Below are 19,279 nucleotides of genomic sequence, written 5' to 3'. Positions count from 1 at the left end.
CCGGGGGGAAGCGTAAGGGGAGGTATGAGGCCCCGAGGGGGCCAGCATGAGGGGAGGTGCGAGGCCCCTGGGGTGCCAGCATGAGGGGAGGCAGGAGGCCCCGGTGGAGAAGCATGAGGGGAGGTAGGAGGCCCCTGTGGCTAGCATGAGGGGAGGCAGGAGGCCCCGGGGGGCCCAGCATGAAGGGAGATGAGAGGCCCCGGGGGGCCCAGCATGAGGGGAGGCAGGAGGCCCCGGGGGGCCCAGCATGAAGGGAGATGGGAGGCCTTTGGGGGGGGCCCCAGCCAGTATGAGGGGAAGTTAAGCAAGGGGCCCACGGGGCCTCGCATGAGGCCCCTGGGGGCCAGCATGAGGGGAGGCAGGTGGGAGGAGGCCCCGGGGGGCGGGGGGCGGGGTGACCAGCCAGCCATCCAGCCAGCATGAGGGGAGGCAGGTGGGAGGAGGCCCCCCCCCGGGGCGGGGGGGCCAGCCAGCCAGCCAGCCAGCATGAGGGGAGGCAGGGGGGGCTCTCCCCCCCCGGGGCGGCCCAGCCTTCCCCCCCCCCCCCTCTGGTCGTCCGGGCAACGCCGAGACTGCCTCAGGTAACCGCCACCTCGCCTGCAACAAGGGCGTAACAGACAGGGGCCGCCCCCCCGAAGCCCCGTCGGTCCTTATCGCCACGACGCCCCAGGGGTCGTTCTGGCTTGCTCTCTCTCTCTGCCCCGGGGGGTTGCGGCGTTATTGATTGTATCTGTGGATCTTAATTTGGAAGAAGGTTGAATGGTCGTCCATCTGTTGTCCCAGGTACAGCGCCCCGCCCCGGCCCCGCCCCGCCCCACCCCCGGAATGGCCAGGTTCCAGCCCCAGCCCCGGCCTGGAATGGCCAGGTTCCAGCCCCGGAATGGCCTGGAATGGCCAGGTTCCAGCCCCTGCTCGGCCTGGAATGGCCAGGTTCCAGCCCCAGCTCGGCCTGGAATGGCCAGGTTCCAGCCCCTGCCCGGCCTGGAATGGTCAGGTTCCAGCCCCGGCTCTGCCTGGAATGGCCAGGTTCCAGCCCCTGCTCGGCCTGGAATGGCCAGGTTCCAGCCCCTGCCCGGCCTGGAATGGCCAGGTTCCAGCCCCTGCTCGGCCTGGAATGGCCAGGTCCCAGCCCCAGCTCGGCCTGGAATGGCCAGGTTCCAGCCCCTCACATTGGATGGGGAGGTAATTTAGGGGTATGGTGGGGCAGATGAGGTGGGGAGGAGATGGAGGGGGCTGATCGGGGCGTGGGTGTGGGGGGGTGATTGCGTGGGGGGGAGATGTGGTTAGACGGGGGCAGAGGAGGGGTGTTGGTACGCTTGTGGGGGGGGGGGGCTGACTTGGGGAGGGGAGATGAGCAGGTTGGGTGTATGAGGGGAGATGAGCAGGTGGGTTGTATGAGGGGAGATGAGCAAGTGGATTGTATGAGGGGAGATGGGCAGGTGGGTTGTGTGAGGGGAGATGAGCAAGTGGGGTGTATGAGGGGAGATGAGCAGGTGGGGTGTATGAGGGGAGATAAGCAGGTGGGTTGTATGAAGGGAGATGAGCAGATGGGGTGTATGAGGGGAGATGAGTAGGTTGGGTGTATGAGGGGAGATGAGCGGGTGGGGTGTATGAGGGGAGATGAGCAGATGGGGTGTATGAGGGGGAGATGAGCAGATGGGGTGTATGAGGGGAGATTGGATGTCTCCCACATCAACAAAATGGGGTGTTTATCTCCCTACCCTCATGTGTAGTGTACACAGTGTGAGGAGATGAACACCCCAAGTGGGGTGTTCATCTCTGCACGCCCTCACGCCTCCCCTCACACTACACCTCCTCACGCCCCCCTCACACTACACCTCCTCACGCCCCCCCTCACACTACACTTCCTCACGCTTCCCCTCACACTACACCTCCTCACGCCCCCCCTCACACTACACCTCCTCACGCGCCCCCTCACACTACACTTCCTCACGCTCCCCCTCACACTACACCTCCTCACGCGCCCCCTCACACTACACTTCCTCACGCTCCCCCTCACACTACACCTCCTCACGCGCCCCCTCACACTACACTTCCTCACGCCCCCTCACACTACACTTCCTCACGCCCCCCTCACACTACACTTCCTCACACCCCCTCACACTACACTTCCTCACACCCCTCACACTACACTTCCTCACGCTCCCCCTCACACTACACTTCCTCACCCCCCCTCACACTACACTTCCTCACCCCCCTCACACTACACCTCCTCATGCCCCCCTCACACTACACTTCCTCACCCCCCTCACACTACACTTCCTCACCCCCCTCACACTACACTTCCTCACGCTCCCCCTCACACTACACTTCCTCACCCCCCTCACACTACACTTCCTCACGCTCCCCCTCACACTACACTTCCTCACGCTCCCCCTCACACTACACTTCCTCACACCCCCTCATGTCCTGCAGCCCAGCCCCCCCTTCCCCCTCTCCCCCGAGGTCACTGTATAAACCTCATACATTTCGTCTTTGCATACGTATGTATGTACATGTATGAGGGGGGGGAGGGGAGGGAAGGGTCATATATATATATATATATATATATATATATATATATATATATATATATATATATATATATATATATATATATATATCTCCTCCCCCTCCCGCCCCCCTCTTATACCTATTATCTCCCAAGGGGTCATTGTGAGGTCAAACCCCCCACCCCCCCCCCACATATGTGACCTGCTTGACCCGTACTTCACTTCCCTGGGGGGAGAGGGGGGTTATGCAAATGACCCCCCTGGGGGAAGGGGGGGTATGCAAATGACCCCACTGGGGGAAGGGGGGATATGCAAATGACCCCCCTGGGGGAGGGGGGTATGCAAATGACCCCACTGGGGGGGTACTCAGACGTCATAGACCACCCCCACCCCACCCCCTACCCCCTACCCCCCACCCCTCCTTATGCCTCCAAAAGCTGGGTTTCGTAAGCCAGCTGGTGGTGGTGCCTCCTCCTCCTCCTCCTCCTCCTCCTCCTCCTCCTCCTCCTCCCGCCAGCTGGTGGTGGTGCCTCCTCCTCCTCCTCCTCCTCCTCCTCCTCCTCCTCCTCCTGCCAGCAGGTGGTACCTCCTCCTCCTCCTCCCGCCAGCTGGTGGTGGTACCTCCTCCTCCTCCTCCCGCCAGCTGGTGGTGGTGCCTCCTCCTCCTCCTCCTCCTCCTCCTCCTGCCAGCTGGTGGTACCTCCTCCTCCTCCTCCCGCCAGCTGGTGGTGGTGCCTCCTCCTCCTCCTCCTCCTCCTCCTGCCAGCTGGTGGTACCTCCTCCTCCTCCTCCCGCCAGCTGGTGGTGGTGCCTCCTCCTCCTCCTCCTCCTCCTCCTCCTCCTGCCAGCTGGTGGTGGTGGTGGTGCCTCCTCCTCCTCCTCCTCCTCCTCCTCCTCCTCCTCCTCCTCCTCCTCCTCCTCCCCCCCCCCGTGACCTCCCGCCAAGACTTATCAGTCACAAGGACTCATGACTGAACCTCTCTCTCTCTCTCTCTCTCTCTCTCTCTCTCTCTCTCTCTCTCTCTCTCTCTCTCTCTCTCAGAAGAGGGAGAGAGAGAAAAGAAATGGCGGGATTCGAAAAGGGATTATTTAAAGTGTGGGATTGGGAGGTGTTGAGGGACCGTGTGGGATTGATTAGATAGGGATTGGGTGGTAGTGTCATGTGGGATTGGAATTGAAGAGGGGGAGACGACCTTAAGGTGATTGGGGTGTAGAGGGTATGTACTTGACTAGGGGGAGGACGAGAGAGGGAGGGGGAGGGTGTTGTTTGGGGGGGAGGGTGTTGTTTGGGGGGGAGGGGGGAGGGATTAATGACTGCATAGGGGGGGTGGGATTGGGGGGGTAGGGGGATTACCTGTGGCGTGGGAGTGGACTGGATTATTGACGTGGTCATGGTAGGGATTGGGTGGGATTGGTCGTATGGTCATTGGGAGGGAGGGGAAGGAGGTGATTGGAGGAATGGACGTGTTGGATTGGATTTAATGGGGGGGGGGGATGGGAGTGTCCAAGGATTGGACATGTGGGGAAATAGAAAGGGGTTTATACGAGGGGGTGAGAGGGGCAATTGACGTCTAATTGGTCGTTAGGGCATAGGTCATAGTTGTTACCAGGACGTGGCAGTAGTTAGGTAGTTAGTTAGTTAGTTAGTAAGTTAGTTAGCGGCTGTGTGTGTGTGTGTGTGTGTGTGTGTGTGTGTGTGTTATCAGAGGGACTATACCATGCAATCATGTTTATATGCATGCATTTGTACCGTACCTTCATACGTGCCATGCATTGTAATCATGTACCGTACTTTACTATGGGCCATACATTATAATCATGTACCGTACTTTACTATGGGCCATACATTATAATCATGTACCGTACTTTACTATGGGCCATACATTATAATCATGTACCGTACTTTACTATGGACCATACATTATAATCATGTACCGTACTTTACTATGGACCATACATTATAATCATGTACCGTACTTTACTATGGGCCATACATTATAATCATGTACCGTACTTTACTATCGACCATACATTATAATCATGTACCGTACTTTACTGTAGGCCATACATTATAATCATGTACCGTACCTTCATACGTGCCATGTATTGTAATCATGTACCGTACTTTACTATCGACCATACATTATGATCATGTACCGTACTTTAACACGTACCGCACGTTGTGATCACGTGCCGTACTCACTGATGTGGTAAGTGACGTCATCTTTGCTGAGTCACTCTATCACTTGATCTAATGAGGAACTGCTGTTAATTACAGTGGTCATTACCTCGAGGTGCGTGACGGAGTCAGGTCTGGCGTATCCACATGCGTTCATACGCATGACCCAGAACGTCACCTCCATGCGTATATACGCATGCCCCCGAACTTCACCTCCATGCGTATATACGCATATCCCCAAACTTCACCTACTGTCGTATATACGCATGTCCCCGAACTTCACCTACATGTGTATATATGGATGCCCCAAGCTTCACCTACCTGCGTATATATGCCCCAAACTTCACCTACCTGCGTATATATGCATGCACCGAACTTCACCTCCATGCGTATATACGCATGCCCCAAACTTCACATACATGCGTATATACGCATGTGCCCGAATTTCACCTACATGCGTATATACGCATGCCCTTAACTTCACCACCATGCTTAAATACGCATACCCCGAACTTCACCAACATGCGTATATACGCATGCCCTAAACTTCACCACCATGCTTAAATACGCATACCCCGAACTTCACCTCCATGCGTATATACGCATGTCCCCGAACTTCATGCGTATATACGCAGGCCACGAAATCCACTCTCTGATCACTGATTTCGTCACACCTGCGTGTGATTAAGACGATCAAAACTTCATCAGAATATCGATCGAGTGAAGGGGAACTTCTCCTTCCTGGGGAGTCCCTCATTGCCCTGCTCCTGCGTGGAGCGCAACCCCGCCCGCTCCTCCAACCCAACCCAACCCCAAAAAATGGGTGGGTTGGGGCGGCCCCCCTCCCCCCTCGTGATCAATATAACCCATTAATCATACAAACTTCCCAGCTCCTCATCATTAATCATGACCGATTTGGATTAATGAAGTTCTCCCGGAACATAGATAGATTTGGTTTGATGATGTTGTATCTCATTGTATGAAATACATTACTGTATTTGTTTTTCATGTCAGCATAGAAGGGGGGGGGGGAGGGGGTGTTTCTTTGTTCCCGTGTCCTTGCATGGGGTCCTACAGCCCCCCCCCTACCCCACCCCCACCCACAGGCAGTGCAGTGAAGGATGGTATGGGCGCACTCTCGGTAACCCCCCCCCCCTCTCTCTCTCTCCCCTTCCATCCCTCTATCCTTCCCCCTCCTTCCCCCTTCCCTCTCTTTCCCCTCCCCCCCTCCATCCAAATCCATTTCTCTCTCTCTCTCTCTCTCTCTCTCTCTCTCTCTCTCTCTCTCTCTCTCTCTCTCTCTCTCTCTCTCTCTCTCTCTCTCTCCTTCCATCCCTCTATCCTTCCCCCCATCCTTCCCCCTTCCCTCTCTTTCCCCTCCCCCCTCCATCCAAATCCATCTCTCTCTCTCTCTCTCTCTCTCTCTCTCTCTCTCTCTCTCTCTCTCTCTCTCTCTCTCTCTCTCTCTCTCTCTCTCTCTCTCTATCTATCTATCTATCTATCTATCTATCTCTACCTATCTATCTATCTATCTATCTACCCTCTATCTCCCACTGTCCAGCACGCGTTACATGCAGTGGTGACCACGTGTTCCCACCCTCCTGAGAACACGTGGTTTAAGTCTGCAGTGAAACGGGATAAAGACATGCAGTGAAAAAAAACGACGCTGCCCAAAAATTGGTGTAGTTACAACAGTGATGCCTCAGTTCCTAATAGGTAAAATGGAGCGCTTGGAGTGAAATTGATTTTATTTATTTATTTCCACAGTGAAACTGAAGCTCGAGCAGTGAAACTCGGTGGATTATTACACTGTAGCGGGAGCCTTGTGAAAGTGAAACTGGTATTTTTACGGTAGAATCACTGCATTTTCTGGGAACTTGGTGTATTTGCAGTGACTCTCCAGGTCTTACAGTGAATCTGCTGTATTTACAGTGAAATAAGTACATACAGTGAATCTGGTGCACGTACAGTGAATCTGGTGCACGTACAGTGAATCTGGTGCACGTACAGTGAATCTGGTGCACGTACAGTGAACCTGGTGCACGTACAGTGAACCTGATGCACGTACAGTGAATCTAGTGTACGTACAGTGAACTTGGTGCACGTACAGTGAATCTGGTGCACGTACAGTGAATCTGGTGCACGTACAGTGAACCTGGTGCACGTACAGTGAACCTGATGCACGTACAGTGAAACTTGTGCACGTACAGTGAACCTGGTGCACGTACAGTGAACTTGATTACACGTACAGATGAACCTGGTGCACGTACAGTGAATCTGGTGCACGTACAGTGAACCTGGTGCACGAACAGTGAACCTGGTGCACGTACAGTGAATCTGGTGCACTTACATTGAACCTGATACACGTACAGTGAATCTGGTGCACGTACAGTGAACCTGGTGCACGTACAGTGAACTTGATACACGTACAGTGAATCTGGTGCACGTACAGTGAATCTGGTGCACGTACAGTGAACCTGGTGCACGTACAGCGAACTTGATACACGTACAGTGAACTTGATACACGTACAGTGAATCTGGTGCACGTACAGTGAACCTGGTGCACGTACAGTGAACCTGGTGCACGTACAGTGAATCTGGTGCACGTACAGTGAACTTGGTGCACGTACAGTGAACCTGATGCACGTACAGTGAACCTGGTGCACGTACAGTGAACCTGGTGCACGTACAGTGAACCTGATGCACGTACAGTGAACCTGGTGCACGTACAGTGAACCTGGTGCACGTACAGTGAATCTGGTGCACGTACAGTGAACCTGGTGCACGTACAGTGAACCTGGTGCACGTACAGTGAATCTGGTGCACGTACAGTGAACCTGGTGCACGTACAGTGAACCTGATGCACGTACAGTGAACCTGGTGCACGTACAGTGAATCTGGTGCACGTACAGTGAACCTGGTGCACGTACAGTGAATCTGGTGCACGTACAGTGAACCTGGTGCACGTACAGTGAACCTGGTGCACGTACAGTGAACCTGGTGCACGTACAGTGAACCTGGATTTCGACTTTGGTGAAATGGATGATGAGTCTATTAAAGAAAATTGATTTATTTAAATTTATTAATTTCATATTTATTTGAGGAAAATATCACTGTTGGTATATCATACCATTACACTGCACGGAATTTAAAAGCACTGTTAAGGGAAAATGCATTTCACTTAAAGAAAAAAAAATGATTATTCATACGAAAAATTTTAACAAAAAATAAATTAACCTCCAATTCAATTTTTTTTTAATTTCCTGATTAGTTCAAATTAATCGTCTTTATGTAAATTTTGAAAATTTAAATTTGTAAAAAAAAATGAGGTTTTTTTGGATTTTTATAAATTTTTTGATTTACGTTTTCTAGTATTTTATTTAAGTTACGAAGTTAAAATTTCTGTATATCCTCTTTAAACATACGTTAATCATTACCGTAGTTTGATCACTCGTTAAACAAATAACAATTAACAAAAAAATAACAATAATTCTCTTTTTAAGTTATAATTCAGGGCCTTCGTTTAGAACAACATAGTTACGACTAATGTAATTAGGTAACACCAAAGAAAATGGAAGGAAACAAAAATACTGAGAATAAATAAATAGAATTTGGTTGATTTTTCGTAAATGTTTTATCTTTGAATAAAGTTGTTTGATGTAGATGATGGATGTTAGGTCATGTGTACAGTGTGGGACAGATGTTCAGGTGGGTCCAGAGCTGTGCAGGTGTACTGCAAGTGGGTCTCTAGGACAGATGTGCAGGTCGGTTCCGGGTTCATGCTGCTGTGCAGGTGTGTTGCAAGTCGGTCTCTAGGACAGATGTGCAGGTAGGTCCTGAGCCTCGCTGTGCAGGTGTGGGGCCTGTGAGACACATGTGCAGGTGTGTCCTGAACCTCACTGTGCAGGTGTGGGGGCTGTGAGACACATGTGCAGGTGTGTCCTGAACCTCACTGTGCAAGTGTGTCCTGAACCTCACTGTGCAGGTGTGTCCTGAACCTCACTGTGCAGGTGTGGGGGCTGTGAGACAGATGTGCAGGTGGGTTCCGGGCCGTGCTACAGGTGCTGTTGTGGTGCAGGTGGGGGCAAGGGAGGGTGGGGTTAGTTAGGGGGGGGTTAGTTAGTTAGTTAGGGAGGGGGGGGGTGGTGGTGAAAACCAGGTGTGAGGGTGTGGGTGTGAGGGTGTAATGGGTGTGTGTGGTGGTACAGGTGTGTGTGTGTGTGTGTGTGTGCAGGTGCCACGCCCAGCAGTAAGGGGTGGTGGTGGTGTGGTGGGGTGTGGTAGGGCGCTACAGGATGTGTAGTATTGACAGCCGTCATCATTGCCGTAGCAACGACCGCTACCCTCCCCCCCCCCCCCCCACCACACCACACCCCCCCCCCTCCCCCCACCCCGGACTGGGCCTCGGGCCGCCCTGCCTCCCCTGCCTAACCACCCCTCCCTCCCCTCCCTCCCTTCCACCCACCCACCCTCCACCTCGCCGCCCACCATACCATGCCTATATCCTGGCCTGGCTTCGTTCGGCGGGGGGCATTCGACCAGTCTCTCCTCGACCAACAACCCCCTCGACCACATTCGACCAGTCTCTCCTCGACCAACAACACCCTCGACCACATTCGACCAGCCACGACCAACAACACACTCGACCACATTGGAAAGACTGAAACCTGGCAGCGCCCACACGTGTGTGAGGGTGAGGCAAAGGGAAGGACAGCTACCTGGGAGCACAGGAGTGATACTCGACAGCCACGGAAGTGCTGGCTCGCAAACCCCACCCCCCACCCAACCCCCAACACTCACTAACCCCTCCCCATACCCAGCCGGGGTTGGGGTTGGGGGGGGGAGTTAGGTTAGGTTGGATAGGTACGTGATGCTCCCGCCTCTACACTGGTCGATGATTGCCGACCAGCTACCAGACAGGGAGAGAGAGAGAGAGAGAGAGAGAGAGAGAGAGAGAGAGAGAGAGAGAGAGAGAGAGAGACTGACTTACAAATAACACCCCATTATCAAAGCTAGACGCATTCCCCCCCTCCCCCCCACCCCATTGATATCTATTATGAGTAGAGAGGAAAAAGAATATATATATATATATATATATATATATATATATATATATATATATATAGGGGAGAAAGAATACTTCCCACGTATTCCCTGCGTGTTGTAGAAGGCAACTAAAAGGGGAGGGAGCAGGGGGCTGGAAATCCTCCCCTCTCATTTTTTTTTTTCCAAAAGAAGGAACAGAGAAGGGGCCAGGTGAGGATATTCCCTCAAAGGCCCAGTTCTCTGTTCTTAACGCTACCTCGCTAACGCGGGAAATGGCGAATAGTTTGAAAAAAAAAAAATATATATATATATATATATATCCACTTCGCCATTTTAATCATGTGTTTCAGTTTCAGAAACGCAGAGCAGATATTAAACTGGTGGGGGGGTGGGGGGAGAAGGCCTTATTTTTCCATTCATCACTTCCCTATAAAATTCCCCTGGCGGTATGGCGCCGCCGCCCCCCGTATACCGCATGGTAATGAGTTGTTTTCTCTCCTAGTTTATTTTCTGCTGTCTTAATAGCGAAGTGAAGCCCCGTTGTACGAGTATGAGTGGTGTAGGACTATATACATGGGACTATATGTGACGAGGGACTGATATATACATGGGACTATATGTGACGAGGGACTGAGATATACATGGGACTATATGTGACGAGGGACTGAGATATACATGGGACTATATGTGACAAGGGACTGAGATGGTTTGGTGATGTTTTGGAACATTGGAATACATATTCTAACTTGCTCTCACTTTATTAGCTTATTAAAGGTATGGGAATTTAATGGCTGGAGTACAATAAGAATCTAATGTGATTTTATTATTATTATTTCTATTATTTTTTTTATTATACTTTATCGCCGTCTCCCGCGTCAGCGAGGTAGCGCAAGGAAACGGACGAAAGTATTTCGTCGTTCGTTCTACGAATTTCGACACTAATTTTTCTGATGTCGCTATCACGAAACACACACACACACACACACACACACACACACACACACACACACACACCCTGGTGTTACCGGACTTCGCCTCCTAAGGAGTCTATAGTTTCCCTGCTGCTGGAAGTAGCGCCACGTTGCGCTACAGGAGTTTCTAGAAAAAGAATGACTTGGCCAACACTGGAACCCATACCTTACAATGGCGTCCTACCCCAGGGGAGGATGAACACCTGGGTGAACTGCACCTCGCCCAAGATTCGAACTCCCCCCTCCCCCGGGGCAGGCCCGTGCGTGCTCCATGGTCGGCATCGTCAACCACGGAGGCCTCTTTACCTACATTCCCCCGTCTTATTTACATATTGTCTTTATCCTTTTATAAGTCCATCGAAGTATCTTAATGTGAATGTATATACATGGCTGTCATTTTCTGTCTAAATGTATATAAATGCCGTCATTTAACATCCAAATGTATATAAATGCCCGTCATTTACCGTTTGAATGGATATAAATGCCCGTCATTTACTGTCCAAATGTATATATATCCTCGTCATTTTCAGTCTAAATGTATATAAATGCTCGTCATTTTCTGTCTAAATATTTATAAATACCCGTCATTTTCTGTCTAAATGTATATAAATGCCCGTCATTTACCGTCTAAATGTATATAAATGCCCGTCTGTTTCCGTCTCAGTCCACCAGTATGTTTTATCTCATCATCGCCAGATATCTGTTTATTTTACACCTCTCTGTCTATCCGTCTGTTATGTACACCTCCCCGTCTATCCGTCTGTTATGTACATCTCTGTCCATCCGTCTGTTATGTACATCTCTCTATCCGTCTGTTATATACATCTCTGTCCATCCGTCTGTTATGTACACCTCTCTGTGTATCCGTCTGTTATGTACACAGTCCATCCGTCTATGTACCTCTCTGTCCATCCGTCTGTTATGTACCTTTCTGTCCATCCGTCTGTTATGTACATCTCTGTCCATCCGTCTGTTATGTACACCTCAGTCCATCCATCCGTCTGTTATGTACACCTCTCTTTCCATCCGTCTGTCTGTCTATCCGTCTATTATGTACACCTCTCTGTCCATCCGTCTATTATGTACACCTCTCTGTCCATCCGTCTATTATGTACACCTCTCTGTCCATCCATCCATCCATCACATCTCGTCTGACTTGACTAACCTCTTGTCTTTTCCCGCCACATTTACCTGGATGTCACCCACATGTCTCCCCTCCTCCTCCTCCAGGTTTGGAAAGAGTGCTCGAGGAACTGATGGGTGAATCTGCGTGGTTGAAAGTGCGTTCCGACCTGTACCCTAGTTCCAGCAGCCCCTGTGGGGAGACAGCGGCCATCCCTCCCGCCGTCGCCCAGGAGAGGGAGCATCCCCAGGACTGGGACCCAGCCGCCCCGTGCTTCGTCTGCCAAGGCACCAGCAACCACGCCAGCCACCAGGTGAGGAGCAGCGGTGGAGTCGGCTCGCCGCGCCCTTATGGAGGGTTGGCGACGGCCAGTGGGTTTTCTGATGGTGGGGGTGGGCGGCGGCATCACCTCACAACACCACACCAGGCCGCCGCGCCCTTCGGGTCGTCGGCCAGAGGGTCTTCTGATGGTGGGGTGGGCGGCGTCGTCACCACCCTGCCGCCGCGCCCTTCGGGTCGTCGGCCAGTGGGTTTTCTGATGGTGGGGTGGGCGGCGTCGTCACTGTGACCCTGCCGCCGCGCCCTTCGGGTCGGTCTGGGTTTGCGGGGGTGTCTGATGGTGGTGGGGGGCAGAGGGTGGTGGTCTGTTGCGGACGGTCAGGTCCTCGTTGGCGAGAGAGGTTTGTTGGTGGTGGTGGTGGTGGTGTTTGTTGGGGATAGTGAGATCAGATGGTGAAGATAAACCCTTCTTTTTCGGATATTTGGGTGATGGTGAGGTGTTTGTGGGTGTATGGTGATGGTGAGGTTTGTTGGAGATTGTGATCTTTTTGTTGGTGATGAGGTTGTGTTGGTGAAATTGAGGTTTGGTGATGAGAAGGTGTGTTACTGACAGTGAAAGTTGATAGTGTGGTTTGATACTGATTGTGAGGTTTTTGATTTTGATGAGGTTATTTGTTAGTGCCTCAAGGGCTTTTTGTTGGAGGTAGTGAGGTTTACTGATGATGAGGTTCAATGATGGTTTTGTTTTGTTGAAGTTCTAAGTGATGGTGGGGATTATTGATGGTGTGATATGTTGGTGCTTTTGATATAATGTTTGTTGGTGATAATTAAGTGTATTGGTGAGATTTGTTAGTAGTGGTGGAGTTTGTTGTGGTGGAGAGGCTACTGGGTACATTGGTGGTAGATTTAATGGAATTTTTTTGTAAGTTTGTTGGTTATTTTGGGGTTTGCTGGTGATGGTGAGGTTTTTGTTGGTGAGGTTTTGTTGGTCATGGTTTTGATGGTTAGGATGTTTGATAGTACTGGTGAGGTTTTTTCTCTTTTGGTGATAATGATTGTTTGTGGTGGTGAGGTTATGCTTGTTGACGATGATGAGGTTTTGTTGGTGACAGTGAGAATTTTGATGATGATGCTGGTTTCTTGGTAATGACGACAGTTGTTGGTGTGGTGAGGTTATTGATAGTGGTGAGGTTTGGTGATAACGATGAGGTTTTGTTTGTTTTGATGGAGTTGTGTTTGTTATGATGGTGTCGAGGTTTGTTGGTGATGAGGAGTCCTGTTGGTGATGGTGAGATGCGTTTGAGGTGGAAAGGTTTTGTTGGTGATGGTGAACTTCCTTGGAGATTTTCAAAGGGATGGTGATGTTTGTTGGTGATGGTTAGAGTTTGCAGATTGTTGTAGCTAACAAGGTTATGGTGGAGTTTTGTTGGTGATGGTGAAGTTCATTTACCAATGGTGAGATTGTTGTGGACTTGAGGTTTTTGATGGTGAGGTTTGATAAGGTTTTAACATCCAAAGTGTTCGTGAAGTTTAATAGCGAAGGTAAGATTTTTTGGATATAATATTGTTCATGGTGGTGAGATTTGTTGGTGGGGGTGATGTGTGTTGATGATGGTGGTGTTTGTTGGTGATGGTGAAATTTGTTATTAAGGATGTGGTACCCAGTGGATATGGCCATATTCATTACTTCAGTCAGGGTCCCATAAAGATAGAAGGGACTCCTGGGGAATTAAGTAAGTATATAGTGTGTGGATTAGGTATTTGCTCTGAAGATTTTGCTTGAGAAATCCTTAGAGAAACAGAAGGCATTGTATGTAGCATTTAGTGATATGAAGAGAACTTAATAGGATTAATAGCGTGATTTGTTGAAGATGTCATGAATATGTGGTGTGAAAGCTACCAGAAGTAGTGAGGACTTTTCATCAAGAGAATGAGGGGTATATAATAAGGTATATATGTGAGTAGGAAGAAAGAAAGGTGAGTGATTCCAGTTGATTATAGTTTGGCAGCATGGGTGTGTAAAGTCACCATTGCTAGCTAATCTGTTAATGGATGGGATGATGAGGGAGGTGAATGCAAGGGTTTAGGAGAGAGGGTCAGGTCTGTAATCTATCAGAAGTTGGTTGTTTAACTTTAGGAGAGTGTGTAAAAGGAAAAGGTGAGAGTAAATTCAAATAAAAGCAAGGTCATTAGGTTTTGCATTGTAAAAAGACTGGTTAGTTGGGGTATGAGTTTAACTGGAAAAAGCTTGGAGAAAGTGAAGTGTTTTAGATGCAGGGGAGTGGATATGGCAGCAAATGAAACCATAGAAGCTGATGTGAGTCATAGGATTTGTGAGGTGGCAAAAGTTCTGGGAGCATTAAGGGATATGTAGAAAGTGAGCTGGAACAATGTGGTATCCAGTAGACTGAACCAGGGCATGAAGCAGCTAGGGGAACCATGGAGAGATCTGTTGGGCTTGGTTGTGCGTAGGGGACTGTACTTTCAGTCAGTTGTACATGACAACAAGAGAATGGATGTGAGCACATGTGGCATTTCTTCATCTGTTCCTGGTGCTGCTGCTAATACAGAAATGGCAGGGGTGTGTGATGTCTCCATGGTTGTTTAATTTGTTTATGAATGGGGTTGTTAGGGAGGTAAATGCAAGAGTTTTGGAAAGAGGGGCAAGTATGAAGTCTGTTGGGGATGAGAGAGCTTGGGAAGTGAGTCAGTTGTTGTTCGCTGATGATACAGCGCTGGTGGCTGATTCATGTGAGAAACTGCAGAAGCTGGTGACTGAGTTTGGTAAAGTGTGTGAAAGAAGAAAGTTAAGAGTAAATGTGAATAAGAGCAAGGTACAGTAGGGTTGAGGGTCAAGTCAATTGGGAGGTAAGTTTGAATGGAGAAAAACTGGAGGAAGTAAAGTGTTTTAGATATCTGGGAGTGGATCTGGCAGCAGATGGAACCATGGAAGCGGAAGTGGATCATAGGGTGGGGGAGGGGGCGAAAATCCTGGGAGCCTTGAAGAATGTGTGGAAGTCGAGAACATTATCTCGGAAAGCAAAAATGGGTATGTTTGAAGGAATAGTGGTTCCAACAATGTTGTATGGTTACGAGGCGTGGGCTATGGATAGAGTTGTGCACAGGAGGATGGATGTGCTGGAAATGAGATGTTTGAGGACAATGTGTGGTATGAGGTGGTTTGATCGAGTAAGTAACGTAAGGGTAAGAGAGATGTGTGGAAATAAAAAAAGCGTGGTTGAGAGAGTAGAAGAGGGTTTTTTGAAATGGTTTGGGCACATGGAGAGAATGAGTGAGGAAAGATTGACCAATAGGATATATGTGTTGGAGGTGGAGGGAACGAGGAGAAGTGGGAGACGAAATTGGAGGTGGAAAGATGGAGTGAAAAAGATTTTGTGTGATCGGGGCCTGAACATGCAGGAGGGTGAAAGGAGGGCAAGGAATAGAGTGAATTGGATCGATGTGGTATACCGGGGTTGACGTGCTGTCAGTGGATTGAATCAGGGCATGTGAAGCGTCTGGGGTAAACCATGGAAAGCTGTGTAGGTATGTATATTTGCGTGTGTGGACGTATGTATATACATGTGTATGGGGGTGGGTTGGGCCATTTCTTTCGTCTGTTTCCTTGCGCTACCTCGCAAACGCGGGAGACAGCGACAAAGAAAAAATATATATATATATATATATATATATATTTTTTTTTTTTTTTTTTTTTTTTTTTTTTTTTTTTTGTCGCTGTCTCCCGCGTTTGCGAGGTAGCGCAAGGAAACAGACGAAAGAAATTGCCCAACCCACCCCCATACACATGTATATACATACGTCCACACACGCAAATATACATACCTACACAGCTTTCCATGGTTTACCCCAGACGCTTCACATGCCTTGATTCAATCCACTGACAGCACGTCAACCCCGGTATACCACATCGCTCCAATTCACTCTATTCCTTGCCCTCCTTTCACCCTCCTGCATGTTCAGGCCCCGATCACACAAAATCTTTTTCACTCCATCTTTCCACCTCCAATTTGGTCTCCCTCTTCTCCTCGTTCCCTCCACCTCCGACACATATATTCTCTTGGTCAATCTTTCCTCACTCATTCTCTCCATGTGCCCGAACCATTTCAAAACACCCTCTTCTGCTCTCTCAACCACACTCTTTTTATTTCCACACATCTCTCTTACCCTTACGTTACTTACTCGATCAAACCACCTCACACCACATATTGTCCTCAAACATCTCATTATATATATATATATATATATATATATTCCTATGAGTCCACAAGGAAATGAAACATGATAAGTTCCTAAGTGTACGTTCATGTAATAATCACATCATCAATAGAGAGAGAGAGAGAGAGAGAGAGAGAGATGAAAAGTTGAAACAGCATCATCAGAGAGCTTATCAGTCCAGAGGAGTCCCTTGTTTCCTGCTCCTTATTAGAGTGCATCCTTGTAGATGGGGGATCCCCATAAAAGGACTCCTTGGATGTATGATGAATTAATTGCCTTAAGTTTCATCATCAGTATTAAGTTCAGTAAACAGAGAAAATAATCATCTATTTAAGGGATTCAGTTATCAGATACAGAAAACGAGAAACTTCCAATCTAAAATCCCTTCAACATGATGGTATAGCTTCTGAGTATGATGGCACAACCCTTGAGCATGGATGTACAACCGATAAGGATTACATAAGGGTTTTACATATAAATGTATATATAAGTATTATATATAACCAAATGTCATAAAGTTGTGCTCAAGGGGTCAGATAAGGCTTTGAAGTAGCAGCTAATGTGTAGCATGATGTCAAGAATCCCTGTTTACCAGTGTTAACACCAACCACTTCTGTTGCCTTCCCTATAGCCCGAGCCTGCACGGGAGGGGGAGACACCCAGCACACGCCCTATAGACTCCCCTGGGAGAGCCACAGACTCACCGGTACCACCAGAAGACTTCACAGCAGAAGGTCATAATCTCCACCAAGACTCTGAGGAGATTGTAGAAGCCACACTCGATTTATCAACCCCTCGACCTCCCTCCACCCCCACCACATTGTCTTTCTCAGGGGGCTGTGTGCCAAGGCCCTATGTAGATAGTCTAGGGCGGGCCGTTGGGGCCATGGGCATTATAAGCCCAGAGGTGAGCGCCCGCCTTCCATTGGACCTATACACGGCCAATCTTCCGCCACATCTTCTGCCCTGGATCCTCTCTTCACACCTACACCAGCTGGCAAGGGTGCACCATGTAAGCCTCCATCTTTTCCCTTATTCACATTTCATCTTATCTTCACTAGTATGGATTACCATGTTTATTCACTGTCGTCATTTGCTCGCATCATCGGTTCATCAATATTCGTTATGCCCTCATATTCTTCATTTTATTTCATACCTCAGTATCATCATCTACCCTCAACATCATCATTTATTCGTGCGTAGGCTTGAATATTTTCATTTAGTCTCATAGTTTACACAGACCATCATTATCCCCGTAGGTGTGGCATGATCAGGAGAGTCCATCACAGTTTGTGCAGGAATTCTTAAAATTGAATTTTCTCCTAATGAAATGTGTTTATATAATACACCATTGGGAAAAATACCCAACAAAGCAGTATAGTTTTGTCTGGGTTGAAGTGTAAGATTATTAATAAAAGGGAGAATGTCTGAGTTGGCAGCAGGTCTGCCCATGTTTACTCCATAGGTAAACAGTAATTATGTTTTTTCCAGGCATGATTTCATTATACCTGCACCTAATAACATTACAAACTTTATGGTTTTCTAGCTTTCGTATCACACTGCACATGCATGTCATTTACTCAATTTTCATATATTTTTTTCTTGCATATTTGATATCATTTCCATAAGCATAACTTTGAGAATGTGAATAAGTGCTTTCTATGTTATCCTTTCCTCTCATGTCACCTTCACTATCATCATCTATATCACCCTTATTATGACTATGTTGATTCTCTCTAATCTCGCTGTTGTTTCCTGATCCGCTGTTACTCCCACTGTTTATCATTTTCTCATGTTATTTTCATTCTTAGTTGGTGCTAATTTGCCGTTTGTGTATCACCATCTGAACTCCTAAAACCCTCTTTATGATGATTTCTCTCTCTGTTGTCTTTTGTCATTATATCACTTCATTATACCACCATTATTATCTAGTCTTTTCTCATCTTCATTATCATCACCTGCATTTAAATTCCCTTCACTGTCATCACTTGGGCTCATGCTACTCTCACTGTTTTTATTGACTCATTTTTCTGTCATATCATCCTTTGCAAACTTTTTTACCCTTTTTCGTATATGCTTCAAATCCATATGGCTTCTATTTTTTAAGAAAATGAAATTTCCCAATATTAAGAAACATGTATATGCAAGATACCAGAATATATTTTAAGATCACATATTTTGATGCATATAGAAATAGTGTCAGACTTACTTAAATGAGAGTCCAGGATGGAAAGGAATTTTTACAGTCCTAATCCTAAAGTCTGTCCCATGTTTTGTACAACATACTGATTCATTTTAAAGAGGACCATACCTGTATTGTATACTGTGCAGTTTTAACAAATGTTTTGGAATATAGCAATTAATACAATCGATTCTCACAAACTCTGACAGGCACAACAGGAGCCACAAGAGATTATCTTGGATGATAAGGAACAGCAACCACTCGACCTGAGTGCCAAGTCTCAACTGACGACCATTAAGCCTGAGCTTGGCACCATTACCCACACCACCAGCTCCAGTAATCCACTCTTCCCTTATGATAGAGTCAAACCTGCTACACCCATTGACACCAAAATGGCATCAAACAGGTATCATTCTCCTGCCATATACACCTTGTTATAGGGACTGTTGGTCTCTATATAGATCATGTTAGTTTTCAGGATGAAAAGTAAAAAGTATTAATATAAGTGTGCAAGTTCGTGTCTCACTTTTACACACTCACCATGGGTTAATGAATTGCATGAGTAAAATGGGTACCTGGCTTACTCTAGGGTTTCGGTGCATTATACATGACAGCTAGAGACTGAGTGTGAACAAATGTGGCCTTTGTTGTCTTTTCCTAGTGCTACCTTGTGCACATGTGGGGGAAGGGGGTTATCATTTCATGTGTGGTGGGGTGGCAGCGGGAATGAATAAGGGCAGACAGTATGAA

At 48.3% G+C, this 19,279-nt stretch overlaps 1 protein-coding gene across 3 annotated transcripts in view; it reads left to right on the top strand.

The window, feature by feature from the left end:
* Eip93F (Ecdysone-induced protein 93F) overlaps nt 1-19,279 on the top strand; it is a 305,088-nt gene that overhangs the window by 273,005 nt on the left and 12,804 nt on the right. For 2 of the 3 annotated variants that reach the window (XM_071685642.1, XM_071685641.1), the window contains exons 2-4: nt 11,940-12,145; nt 16,979-17,359; nt 18,739-18,935. In XM_071685642.1, coding sequence (XP_071541743.1) covers nt 11,940-12,145; nt 16,979-17,359; nt 18,739-18,935 — 784 coding nt within the window. Of the gene's footprint in view, nt 1-11,939; nt 12,146-12,449; nt 13,845-16,978; nt 17,360-18,738; nt 18,936-19,279 lie in introns of those variants that run through there. The other variant, XM_071685643.1, reaches the window with a different exon arrangement.

This window comes from Panulirus ornatus, chromosome 40 (genome assembly GCF_036320965.1).
Source record: "Panulirus ornatus isolate Po-2019 chromosome 40, ASM3632096v1, whole genome shotgun sequence".
Lineage (NCBI taxonomy): Eukaryota > Metazoa > Arthropoda > Malacostraca > Decapoda > Palinuridae > Panulirus > Panulirus ornatus.
Note: the sequence above shows the minus strand (reverse complement) of the source record. Positions and strands in the feature narration are given on the sequence as shown.